The 12,834-nt window shown below is 51.1% G+C and overlaps 2 protein-coding genes across 4 annotated transcripts in view; one reads left to right on the top strand and one right to left on the bottom strand.

Moving 5' to 3' along the window:
- B3GALNT1 (beta-1,3-N-acetylgalactosaminyltransferase 1 (globoside blood group)) overlaps positions 1 to 4,551 on the top strand; it is a 5,252-nt gene extending 701 nt beyond the window's left edge. Inside the window, exons 1-4 of one of the 3 annotated variants that reach the window (XM_031055349.1) lie at positions 102 to 153; positions 650 to 841; positions 2,237 to 2,385; positions 2,640 to 4,551. In XM_031055349.1, coding sequence (XP_030911209.1) covers positions 2,335 to 2,385; positions 2,640 to 3,689 — 1,101 coding nt within the window. In that variant the 5' untranslated portion in view covers positions 102 to 153; positions 650 to 841; positions 2,237 to 2,334 and the 3' untranslated portion in view covers positions 3,690 to 4,551. Of the gene's footprint in view, positions 1 to 101; positions 154 to 649; positions 842 to 2,236; positions 2,386 to 2,639 lie in introns of those variants that run through there. The other 2 variants (XM_005419049.2, XM_031055348.1) reach the window with 2 other exon arrangements.
- Positions 4,552 to 9,920: 5,369 nt separating this feature from the next.
- Positions 9,921 to 12,834, bottom strand: part of PPM1L (protein phosphatase, Mg2+/Mn2+ dependent 1L) — a 62,361-nt gene continuing 59,447 nt past the window's right edge. The window contains exons 3-4 of the mRNA XM_005419159.2: positions 12,590 to 12,751; positions 9,921 to 11,681 (exon numbers count right to left, since the gene is read on the bottom strand). Coding sequence (XP_005419216.1) covers positions 11,332 to 11,681; positions 12,590 to 12,751 — 512 coding nt within the window. The 3' untranslated portion in view covers positions 9,921 to 11,331. The remainder of the gene's footprint in view (positions 11,682 to 12,589; positions 12,752 to 12,834) is intronic.

The raw sequence follows: 12,834 nt of genomic DNA, 5'->3' as shown, positions 1-12,834 counted from the left end.
GGAAGAAAAAGCCCAGAAAAAGGCTGGGATGGATGCCTGGGCTCGGCAGAGGGCGGCACAGCCCCGCAGCCATCCCCTCCTGCCCGGCACGACCTCCCCGCGCTCCGACAAAGGTGCCTGGGACCGGGAGCAGCGAGTGACAGCGAGGCGCTGGTAAACGTCTTTTAAAGGTTTTTTATTTTTATTTTTTAAAATCTTGCAAAATTGCCTCTAGTTTCGGTTGCTTTTAAGTTTAAAAATATAGAATCCGTGGCTGGTTTGGGCTGGAAGGAATTTATCTCTTTCATCTCTGCCGTGTGCGGGGACACCTCCCGTAGTCCAGGCTCCGTCCAACCCGGCCTGAAAGCCAGCTTTAAATAATATATTTCCATGTTATTTCTGCTGGTAGCCTTAAAAAGGAATTATTTTCCTATACACCTATTATTATAGTATTTTAAAATAATCATATTGGACTATTGGTTATTATAATTAGTAATCTCTAATGTATATGAGAATTTCCCACCTTTTCCATGCTCAAGCACGTCCACATTACACAATCCCCTACCTGGGTGGAGATGGATCTAAATCCCTGTAGAGGAGCATTCTGAGCCTTGTGGTGCCTCACATTTATTTCCAAAGTCACCAGTTTTATCTTTTGGCGCAATCTCAGCTTGGAAGAAAATGAAAGCAATGCCCTGGAAGGAGCTGCCATCCACAGCTGGAAGGGAAAAAGTGCCTGCACAAAGTCTGGAAGCGGAGGAGGAGCTGGAAGGGCAGAACCTGCGCCATGACTGAGCAGAAGTGCTCAGACCTTGGTGACTCAACTGCCTCACTGTGCTTCAAGCACTCGAAACAGGAGAAGGTGGGGATTTATTTCCCTGTGTGGCTGGTGTTTCCTGAAGGACCTGAACTGATGTTTATTTTCACAGATTTTTCCTTATGTAGCAGGTCAGGATTTGTCTCCAATTTTGTTGTTTAGGGTGTCACGAAACCAGGCTTTTCTTCCTATAAAAATCAAACTATTTATAATATTTTTTTTCCATTAGGCAGCCAAGAACTGATCAAACGGATCGGTTTTCACTGATAAGCTTTAAAGTTGATAATCAAAATAGATGTTATTGATCTTAAATCAAAGAATAAGCACTGATACATAACCTAGGTTATTTTCTTCCAGTATGTATTCTCTTACTGTCCACTGAAAGTCAGGTTGATGCATAAAAAGAGAAGATGCCTATTAGTTAATTACTGATTTGGAGAGGAATCAGTCCGAAATTCTTCTCTTTAAATGATTTATATAAAATTGCTTTAATCCGTTTTAAGGCCATTGTTGGTGAAATGTTCTCCAAATGCTTCCTTTAAAGGATGATTAATTTAAAATCAGATCCTACACAGAAACACGAGGCAGGTGAGCTCTGGAAAATCAAATTCCCCTGGACTCCACAGTGCTGTTCTGGGGGTTGGATTTATTTGTCAAATCTAAAACATTTATGAGCCCTGCAGTGATATTTTTGAAGATAAAGAGTAATTAATTGTGCTGAGAAATCAAACTTCCATCGTCCTGACTGTGTCTTTGTGTGTGGTCGTGCAGGATAAATATTATCACTGCAAACATCAGAAACCATTTGGAATTCCCACAGTTAGGCACTGGAGTTATTTTGGCTTAAAGATGTCTAAAGGTGATATTTTTGAAGATAAAGAGTAATTAATTGTGCTGAGAAATCAAACCTTCCATCGTCCTGACTGTGTCTTTGTGTGTGCTCGTGCAGGATAAATATTATCACTGCAAACATCAGAAACCATTTGGAATTCCCACAGTTAGGCACTGGAGTTATTTTGGCTTAAAGATGTCTAAAATAGATGATAGAGCGCATGTAGTTTTAAGGAAATAAAACTACATGTGGGTACAGGCCTGGGGGTTTGGTTTTAAACTGAGTTTTGTGAAGATTTACCCATTGGAATCTCTAATCCTGACATTGGAACAGCAGCTTCAGCATGGATTCCACAGGGGTTTGGAAGGACCTGCTGTGGATTTGTGTGCCTCAAATCCAAAAATTACCTGGCTAATGGTAAAAACAGTCATGATTTTGGTCAAAACCAGCTTTAGTACATCGCTTGATTTAAGGAAGTTGATTTTTACCTTCCCCCCTCCCCCTCGGAACAAGGCCTTAAATGAAAGTGAAGCACTTGCTCGTAGTTCTGCTTTCCTGCCTACGTGCTGCAGCTCATGCAGATCAGCCAGATTTCCTGTCTCTAACAGAAAAACCCAAATTCTGAGGCTCTGAGCATCCGTTTCCTGAGCGTTTGCTGGGTTTTGTGCACGGTGCTGTGTCCTTGAGGTGGAGTCCAGTCAGAGGCATGGTGCTGAGATCCCTGGATCCTTGGAGCAGGACCCTGGCTGGAGATCAGGTCTGTGCAGGGGGGAGCTGCAGGGTGGAAGCCACGAGCTTTGCTTTTTTTTGCAAGCCCTCCTCAGCAAACCCTGCTGGGCAGGGGCTCTGTCCTGCTGCCATCCCTGGGATCAGGGCTGTGACAGCTGGATCAGGAATGCTTGCCTTGGCTGGTACCTCAGCACAATTCCAGCTGGCACTTCAGCCAACGCAAGGAGAAGGGAATATTTGACTAACAGCACTCTGAATGCCACTTTCCCCTTTCTTCTTCAGCAAGGAAGATGCTCCAGGACTCACGGAACAGATCCTGAGCGGCACCAGCAGATCCCGACCATGATCCCGGTCCCGATCAGCGCCTTGTGCATGAGACCTTTGAAATGGATTTTCCTCTTGCTGCTGGTGTTTTCCCTGATAACCATTACGTGGTACATAACCTTCTCCTCCAGGGCTGTCCTGGAGAACGTGAACCCTCTGTACTTCTACGAGTACGAGCCCGTGTACCGGCAGCCGCGGCCGTTCACGCTGCGCGAGCGCCCCACGTGCGCCGACCTCCGCCCCTTCCTGGTCATCCTGGTGGCTTCCAGCCCCAGGGACCTGAAAGCCAGGCAGGCCATCAGGATCACGTGGGGCTCCCGGGACTCCTGGTGGGGCCAGCACGTCCTGACGCTGTTCCTGCTGGGGCAGGACACGCAGAGGGAGGACAGGGCGGCGGCGCTGGCAGTGGAGGACGAGAGCATCCTCTACGGGGACATCATCCGCCAGGACTTCATGGACACTTATGACAACCTCACCCTGAAGACCATCATGGCCTTCCAGTGGTTCTCCGAGTTCTGTTCCAGCGCCAGGTTCTTCATGAAGACCGACGCCGATGTCTTCATCAACACTCCCAACCTGGTGCAGCTCCTGCTGCAGCTGAACTCCTCGGAGAACGTCTTCACCGGGTACCCCCTCATCGATAACTTCGCCTACCGAGGCTTCGACAGGAAAAGGTTCATCTCCTACCAGGAATATCCCTTCAAGCTCTATCCTCCCTACTGCAGCGGCCTGGGATACATCCTGGATGGAAAACTGGCCCTGAGGACTTACGAGCTGATGGGCCACGTGAAACCTCTGAAATTTGAGGATGTTTACGTGGGGATTTGCTTAAATATACTCAAAGTCAACATCACTCTTCCACGAGATGCAGAACAATTCTTTCTCTATAAAATCGACTTTGATATCTGTAAGTACAGACGTTTGATTGCAGTTCACGGCCTTACATCAAATGAACTGATCCAGTTTTGGCAGGATTTGTCATCCAACACTTCAGAAACTTGCCTTTGATTGTGGATTTATTTAGAAACTTCAGTTTGCTGTAAAAGTGGCCTCTAGAGATGACTCTGACTGCTGGGGCAGCGTTTCTCTAGGGCATTCCAGTGCTTTTCAACAAAACCAGGGATTCACAAAACATTTTTCCAGGTGTGTTTCCCACACCCAGAGGGTGCCTTGGAATGCTCTGTCCCATCTGCCTCTGCTGCCTTTCCATGTCCTCGGGGCCGCCCTGGGATTTCCCCCTGAATCTTCTGGAATGTACAAAATGCCATTGAGGAAAGATGTTCCTGCCAAGAGAGCAGCTCGGAGGACAGGATGCTTCCCGAATTCCTGCCTGGATTGTTTTTATTGTTTTATTGCCACTCTCCTTTATTTGTTCTCTGCCCAGCACAGAATTTAACCCAACCCAACCTTGTTTTCTGTGTAAACCTCCTGAGACTGTCACACCTTGTTATTTAAATGTCTCATCTCCACAATGCTCCCAGGAGTGTTCCCAGCCTGGGGATCCCATGGGATCTGCAGGAGCTGGTGAGAAATGCTGGAAATGTGATGCACTTTGTTGTGTGCATATTAAATGGAGAGACTTTGGTGTCTCTGCTGGTGTTCCCAGACCAGGGAGATGGAGCTCACGATCAATTTGGACATCCCAAAACCACTGGGATCATCAATCCCCCCACCCCTGTGTGTGTGTGTGTGTGTGTGGTGCATCCCAGGACTTTTGGAAGCCTGTGGGGAAGATGAAAAACCATTTTTGTTGAGCCTGTTTCTTTATGATTTTTTTAATGCCTATTTCTAGATGAGTTTTTTTTTATTCCAGTTTGAAAATGCAAAAAAAAAGAAGAAATCCGCCCATTGCTACTTTAAAGAAGACCAACTCCTCCCTGTGTGTAAAGACCATTTTTTTAATCACTTTATTCATATCAGCAAGGCCCAGTTTTCAGTAGTTTACACTTCTCATGGACAACGATACAGAATTTGCAGTTGCATGGACAGAATTAACCTGGACACATCCACTACACGGGGCAGGGGCTGCGGAGACGTCCTGGCCACGCTCCCAGGGCTTCCCCTGGGGCTGGCAGCACCCAGAGCCCTGGCACAGCTCAGGGGTGCCCAGGGCTGCAGGAACAGAGCCCAGGGCAGCACCCACAGCCCTGGCAGAGCTCAGGGCAGCATCCACAGCCCTGGCAGAGCTCAGGGCAGCATCCACAGCCCTGGCAGAGCTCAGGGCAGCATCCACAGCCCTGGCAGAGCTCAGGGCAGCATCCACAGCCCTGGCAGAGCTCAGGGCAGCATCCACAGCCCTGGCAGAGCTCAGGGCAGCATCCACAGCCCTGGCAGAGCTCAGGGCAGCATCCACAGCCCTGGCAGAGCTCAGGGCAGCATCCACAGCCCTGGCAGAGCTCAGGGCAGCATCCACAGCCCTGGCAGAGCTCAGGGCAGCACCCAGAGCCCTGGCAGGGGTGCCCAGGGCTGCAGGAACAGGGCTCAGGGGTCACCAGTGCCCCCAGCAGCCAGGGGACACTGCTGGCTTTGGCTCTGCTTCACAACTGCACCTGGGGCTGGGGTGGAATTTCTTGTGGGTTTTTTTTTTAGGGATGAAAAAGTCTTGGGGACAACACTCTCCAGACAAGGATTTCAGTGTTCTGATGGTGAAAAGGTCAAAGCTTTTAAAAAATAAAGGCTGGTTTTTTTTTGGGGGGGGAAATACAGTATTGCATAACTGAGGGAACGTTGCTCTCGTATTCCTAGATCCAGGTGAAATTGCAGCTGTGCTGTGGGTTTAGGAGCTGGGATTTGATTGTTCTCTGAGCAGCTACTGGGAGAACTGCCTTGTTCTGTGATTGTTTGCACATCTCAAACCCCAAACCCCCCCGTTCTTCTCTAAGCCTGGCACGTGAAATGCTTGGAAATAAATTATTTACCACAAGAACACTGATACTACAGCACAGCTTGTATTGCTTTTTCCAAAATAAAAACGTAATCATGACTCTGCTGCCTTCAGAAAATGGATAAAGCAGAGAGTGCTCGTGCTGAGGGAGGAATGAGAGTCCTGGGGAGGGGAGGATGGCCAGAAATTCTCCTGTCACCTGCAGGAATTCGGGGTTTTTGTGCCCCAAATGCTGACACTGCTCACAGGTTCCAAGGCTTAGGTTGATACACAGTGATCTCTTTGTGCCACCTGAAATTAATTGTCATTTACAGTGCCAGCAGCATTGGAAAAACATCCATCCTGCTCCCGGCTTTCCTAAAAAAACCTCATTTCCAAGTCTGGCTTGTATTTGATTCTGACTTTATTATTGCTTTAAAGGCTGTAAAATTCCTAACTGAGCTCCTGTTTCTGCTCAAAGCCATTTCAGGGAAGATTTTAGTGTGAGCAGCCTGGCAGAAAGTGAAAAAGTCTAAAAGCATGAAATAATCTGGGCATTGACATAGGGAGTGGCCAAATTTTATTGCATCTGCCTGGAATATTGTACTAAAAACAAAGTGTAAAACACAGGTTAAAGGTTTCCCTAATCCCAAATAAGTTGTTTTTTTTTCCTCATGCAGCTGTATTAAATTAGAATTCCAAAAATTTGTGATTTTGATAGGAAAACTGTGGGGTTTCCTGACCTGAAAAGCCTAATAATAATAATAATAATAATAATAATGATAATTCATTGGGCAAAGATGTTTGGAAGCTGCTGCTGGGTGGGGAGCAGGAGTGGGTTCTGAGATGAAATTCCCAGCCTGGATGTTATTTCAGAGGAGTTACAATGCTGCAGTGCTTTGTGTGCACCCTGGCCCAAAGAAATTCCCCATAAATCAGACAGGGGATGTGGGGGCAGCACTGCCTGTGCTCAGTGCAACAGGAGGTTTGGGATATTTCCCCAAATTCTGCCTCCCATTTATGGATGTTTGGTGTCACACAGGCTGCCTCTGCCCGTGGATGCAACTCAGGCTGCAAAAAATGCAGCATTGGCCATGAAATATGCTCGGGGAAAAGGGCTTTAGTAATTCCCAGAATCCCAGACTGGTTTGGGTTGGAAGGGACCTTAAAACCCTCACTGCACCTCCCTCGGGGCTGGGCAGAGCAGGCACAGGAGCTGCCCAAATCCATGGAATCCATCATTTTCCCCTCCAGAATTGCCCTCCAGCCCCTGTTTGTGGTTCTGGCAGGGCTCCAGCTGCACCCAGCAGGTTTTGCTTCCCAGAGCACCCAGATTATCCTCCAGAGCTGACCCCTGGAATTTTGAGTTACCTCAGGAAAATCCAGATTTATCCTCTGGCTCCCCTAAGCCTTGTCCAGGCAGCATTGGAAAAATGAAAGTAAAAAACTTCAGCTCATGATGAATTGTCTGTGCAGATCTTTTTCTCTGGAGTTTCAGAAAGGCCATTTATGAACATATTGGGCACAAGGGGCTGCAGCTCTGGGCTCTGCAGAGCCAAATTCCAGCAGAACATTCTCACTTGGGATTTTGTTCAGAGGCCTGAAATCCTGCTTTGGGCCATGAAATGCTGCTGAGGTGTTTTTTCTGTAATAGAATCACTGACTAAACGCATCTCTGTGTAAAACAAATATCAGCTACATGAGCAATAAATCCATATTATTTAAAGCAGGGCTGTCCTGTATCCTGAGACACAAAATTCACTTTTATTTTGTTTTTTTTTTTTTTTTGAGGCTGTGGCATTGGTGTTTCTGCAGCCAAGCTGATGCAGTGCTTTAATTCTGACTCCTGGATTCTTAAATCCTCACAATATTTTAAATGTCACCTCTGGAAATGGTTTAACCCTGCAACAGCAGCAGCAGTGGGAGCTGAAACCCTTCATCCCAGGGGCTGCTGTGGGCTTTGTGGGAATGTCCCAGGCCAGCAGAAGGAGCCACCAAGCCGGGGACAGGCTGGGACATTGCAGCCCTGCCAGGAATCCCAGCAAGGAGCTGAGGGATGGATGAACTCCACAGCAATCCCTGTGCTGCAGGCTGGGGGAATCAGCAGAGCAGCCCAGGGGAGGGAGCTGGGAGCTGGGACACCCCTGGGAACAGCCCAGTTTGGGAACAGCTGAATTTGGGAACAGCCCAGTTTGGGAACAGCCCAGTTCCAGAGCACTGGGAGCTGGAATGTCCCTGGGACCAGCCCAGTTCCTGAGCTCTGGGACATCCCTGGGACCAGCTCAAATTCCCAAATTCCCAGCACTGGGAGCTGGGACATCCCTGGGACCAGATGAATTTGGGAACAGCCCAATTTGGGAATAGCCCAGTTCTCCAGAGCTGGGAGCTGGGAAACCCCTGGGAACAGCTGAATTTGGGAACAGCCCAATTCCAGAGTGCTGGAATGTCCCTGGGAACAGCCCAATTTGGGAACAGCCCAATTCCCCAGAGCTGGGAGCTGGGACACCCCTGGGAACAGCCCAGTTCCAGAGCACTGGGAGCTGGGACATCCCTGGGACCAGATGAATTGGGGAACAGCCCATTTTTGGGAACAGCCCAATTTGGGACCAGTTTAGTTCCTAAGCACTGGGAGCTGGGACATCCCTGGGAACAGCCCAATTCCCAAGCCCTGGGAGCTGGGATGTCCCTACTGGGAGCCCTAGGAACAGCCCAATTTGGGAACAGCCCAATTGGGGACCAGCCCAATTTGGGACCAGCCCAGTTCCCAAGCACTGGCTCAGCCTCGCGGTTCAAGGTCCCTTTGTCACTTTGGGCCATCTGAAGATGCTCCTCTGTAGCCACTCCCTGTGCCCTGGGGCTGCAGCCGTGCCCAGGGATGGGGCAGGAGGAGCTCCCAGCCGTGCCCAGGCAGCTCCCCGTGTTTGGGAGAAGAGCAGCAGGAAGGCTGGAGCCCTGCTGCCACAGCCAGAGGGAATTCCTGGCCACAGCACCTTCCCAGATGGAGGATGGATGGAGCGTTAAGGCAGTGGGAGAGCCCTGCACTGGTCAGGTTGCATCAGCAATTATGTACAAGGAGTTCATCCTGCCGGCCTCCAGCTGTGTCACGACAGAGTTTGGCACAAACCAGCAGCACTGGAAAGCTGGCAATGCCTCCCTTTGCAGGGAAAGCTTGCAAACCTTCCAGCTGGGAGCACAGGTAGGCACTGCGCGTGGATGTGGGAGACCACACGAAGCCTCTCGCCTCCATCAGTCCTTCCTCTCAAACCTGGAGCAGCTGAAGCTCCTTTTTCAAAGCAATCAAAGCAAAAAACCCCCGGGCTGAGCAGAGATCGTTGGCATGGATGGCTCTGGCCAGGACAGCCCTGCTGGGGAGGGGGAGGAAGCTGAAGGTGCTGAGCCTGCTCCTGCTGCAGCTGCAGCCCCTGGAGCTTGGCACAGGGCTGGCTGGGAGCTGCCCGAGGGACAGGGAATGATCCTGGAACGATCCAGCAAACCTGCAAACTCCCCCTGCCCTGCTGGGCTTGCCTGAATGCCGTGGGGTGGCTCACTGCCCTGCCAGGGCTCCCTCCTGGCTCCTGTTCCTGTGCTCAGAGCTCATGGATCCCTCAGGAACGCTCCAGGAGCTGCCACCCCAGCTGGATCTGCGCTGTCCTCCTGGGCATGGCCATCAGTGCAGCTCCTGCAGGGCCTGGCATGGGGCAGGGCTCACAAACATCCCTCTCCTTCAGAGCTGCTGGCTGGAATTCCTCTTTTTCCTCAGGAGCTGTGCCCTCCAAAGGGAAGGCACAAGGGGAACATTGAGGGGGACAGGGAAGGCACAAAGGCACAAGGGAAGGGGACAGGGAAGGGGACAGGGAAGGCACAAGGGGACAGAAGGGGATGGGGAAGGCACAAGGGGAGCAGGGAAGGGGACAGGGAAGGCACAAGGGGAACACTGAGGGGGACAGGGAAGGCAAACTCCACACCCCGAGCTCTGCCTGGAGCTGCTCCCCCAGTGCTCTGTGCCATTCCAGGCCAGACCCAGCATTCCCATGGAATCACCCTCACCCCGGGGCTGCACTGGCAGCACTCTGCCCTCACTCTCTGTGCACGCTGCAACAACTGAAGCAGTCATCAGCAATTCCTGCTCACTGCCCAGCTGAGCAGCCAGGGCCACTCAGCTGCACCAAGGATGGGAAAGGGCAGGGAAAGGAGCAGGGCAGGCTCCTGCCTGCTGGACACTGCTCAGGGGCTCTCCTGCTCTCCCAGGGCTCCAGACACATTCTGGAATTACCACCAGAGCCAATTAAGGGCTGAGATTAGCCCCAAACAAATTAAAGGAGGGAAGTTTGCTGGGGGAGAGGTGACCCAGGGACAAAACAAGACAAAGATGGGGATTCCTTCTCGAGCAGAAGTTTGTGCTCTTTGATTTTTTGCCTTGAGAGACCCCGACCCCCTCGGCACCTCCCCAGACCCCTGCAGGTGAGCAGGGGGGCCACAGCTGGGAAATGAGGAATACTGGACTCTCCCAAGGAACAGGCAAGGCCAGGGAATCCATCACATCCCTGACCCAGCTCCACACCAAGCACAGGCAGCCTCCATCACCATGAAGACTTGAGCAGATTGTCCAGGGCCACGTTCTGGGGAGATCCCAAGGACTTCTGTAAGGCAGGATAAGGATAAAGGAGCCATCCAAAATCCTGCCTGCCCTGTCCCTCTGCCATGACACAGCTGGTACCACAGGTGCAGCAAACCCAAACTGTCCTCACTCCAACTTAGAGCAGTCACAGATCCCAAAATACAATTAAATACTGAAAGTTAGATCTAAACACACTTTTAAAAGCTAGATTTAACACAACCTTTCATCTCTACAGTGCATCGATGCTGCCTGGCATTTGCATGTCATCCCAAAGGCCCGTCCAGAGGGGTCTGCCCTGGGATTAACACCACAAATCCATCTGCAGTGGTACAAGGGAGTCTCTCCCAGGCTTGACTTCCAGCTAGGTGGCTCTGAGGAACGCCCTGCCTGGGTGAGCTTCCCAACAGTCACCAGTGAAATCCATTTTCTCTCACATCTCCTTCCAAGTCCATGCCACAGCAGTAAGGTCAGGGTGATCTCGGTGAAGGACACACATTCTGCTCCCACAGCTGAGCTCTGCTCCCATCCAGGAGCTTCAGAGCTCCCAGGGCTTTGCTGAAGTTCACCATGAGTTGGTTTGGATACAATATGGCCTAGAAGAACTGTCCTAGAGTAATGCACAGCCTGAATAAACGTGGTGATTCAGGAGCTCTACCTACTCACATGCTCGGCAGGGGTTTATTGTGGGGGCAGGTTGAACAAAGCGGGCTGAGATTGGCTCCTCTTCCTCCTTCACTTCACAAACCCTTCTCCACTCACCCCTGCCACTGCAGGGTGCAGAGATGAGGGACATGAGAGCAGCTCCTGAGCAGTGACACCAGGAGGGAGAAGCAGCAGCACTGCCCTGTCCCTGCCGTGCCCTGAGCCAGCCTGGGGCTGGCACACGAGGGGAGGAATCAAACCAAAACCTACACAGGATTCCTAAAGAAAAGTGAGAAATGGGAGGTTCCAGTCGCTTCCTAGTGAGCAGCGAGGGCACGGGGCAGGGACAGGGGGCAAACTGGATTCTTGTGGTCGCTCAGCACGGATTTATTTGTTGTATTGCTCCTTTTGTCAAGCCACGAGCAGAGCCCAGAGAGATCGGCGGCCGCGGGAGAGCCCGCACGGCGTTCCTGGAGCTTCCCAGCACACACAAACTGTTCTGAGTCCTGAGCGGGCCCGGGGGCTCCTCACTGCTGCTCCTCTGCTTTGCTGCTATTCCTGAACTTCACCACCATGACTGTGATGTTGTCGGGGCAGCCCCTGTAGAAGGACTGCAGCACGATGCTCTTGGCGCCGAAGTGCGGCTCGTCCAGGCGCTCCTTGATGAACCGCACGGCCTCCTCGTTGCTGAAGGCGTCCCACAGCCCGTCCGAGGCCAGGATCATGAACTCTGGCTGCAGTTTGTCCAGGTCAAAGCTCAGGATGTCGGGGTCGGGGATCACCACGTTCAGGTTCTTCAGGGGGTAATCGCCCAGCGAGCGCGACATGGCCAGGATGCCCTGCACGCGCCACGAGCCGTTGAAGCTGATGAACCCACCTGGGGGAAAACAATGCTTAAATCAGCTCTTTGGAACATCCAAACTGCTCCTTGGAACACCCAAGGAGCTCTCTGAAACATCCAAACTGCTCTTTGGAATGTCCAAGGAGCTCTTTGGAACATTCAAGCTGCTCTCTGGAACACCCAAGCTGCTCTTTCTTTGGAACATCCAAGCTGCTCTTTGGAACACCCAAGGAGCTCTCTGGAATACCCAAGGAGTTCTCTGGAACATCCAAGGAGCTCTTTGGAATATCCAGGCAGTTCTTTGGAACATCCAAGCTGCTCGTTGGACCATCCAAACTGCCCTTTGGAACATCTAAGGAGCTCTTTGGAATATCCAGCAAATTTGGAACACCCAAGCTGCTCTTTGGAACACCCAAGGAGCTCTATGGAACATCCAAGGATCTTTTTGGAACATCCAAGGAGCTCTCTGGTTTTTGCCAGACCCCCCAAAGTTTCATCCTAAGGGGTTACAGAGCTCAGAATGTGGGAGGTGGTGCCTCAGGTTTTAGTTTTTATATTTTTCAGGTTCTGTTCTGCTTTAGTATGTGGGTCTGAGCTTCACATTATGGGATGGTGAGCTCTGTGCACAGAGCAGGGAGACAAAACAATTCCTGCTCCAGCTGGGCACCAAGGACAAATGATCCAAATCTCAGCCCAGGAGCACAAACACCGTGGGCTGGAGAGAGAAAAACAAGCAGGGTGGGACTGCAGGGGCTAAAGCTGGAATGGGACAATGAACTCCAATTTGATCTGCTGCCACCTCTGCCCTGGGACATCCCACTGGAATTTTGGGTGGAGAACAGGAGATTTGATCTGCTGCTGCCTCAGTTGGGCGCTTCCCACCCTCTCCCGGGGGAAACGTCAATTTTAGTGACAAATAAAAGCCGAACCTTCCAACAACTCACCAGCTCTCTTAATCCTCTTCCTCTCCTTCAGCTGGTAGGGCTTGTGGTCGTGGGACAGGGGGATGGCATTGCCATCCTTGTCACAGAGCACGCCCCGGGAGTCGCCCACATTGGCCACGGTCAGCTCCTTGTCGGACAGGAGGGCGATCAGACACGTGGTGCCTGCAGGGACACAGGGGGGGAGGCACAGAACACAGGGGCTGCTCTTAGATGTGACAAAAATCACATTTCTGTCATGAAATGGA

Source organism: Geospiza fortis, unplaced genomic scaffold (genome assembly GCF_000277835.1).
Source record: "Geospiza fortis unplaced genomic scaffold, GeoFor_1.0 scaffold172, whole genome shotgun sequence".
Classification (NCBI taxonomy): Eukaryota; Metazoa; Chordata; class Aves; order Passeriformes; family Thraupidae; genus Geospiza; species Geospiza fortis.
This window is presented reverse-complemented; position numbering and strand designations above follow the sequence as displayed.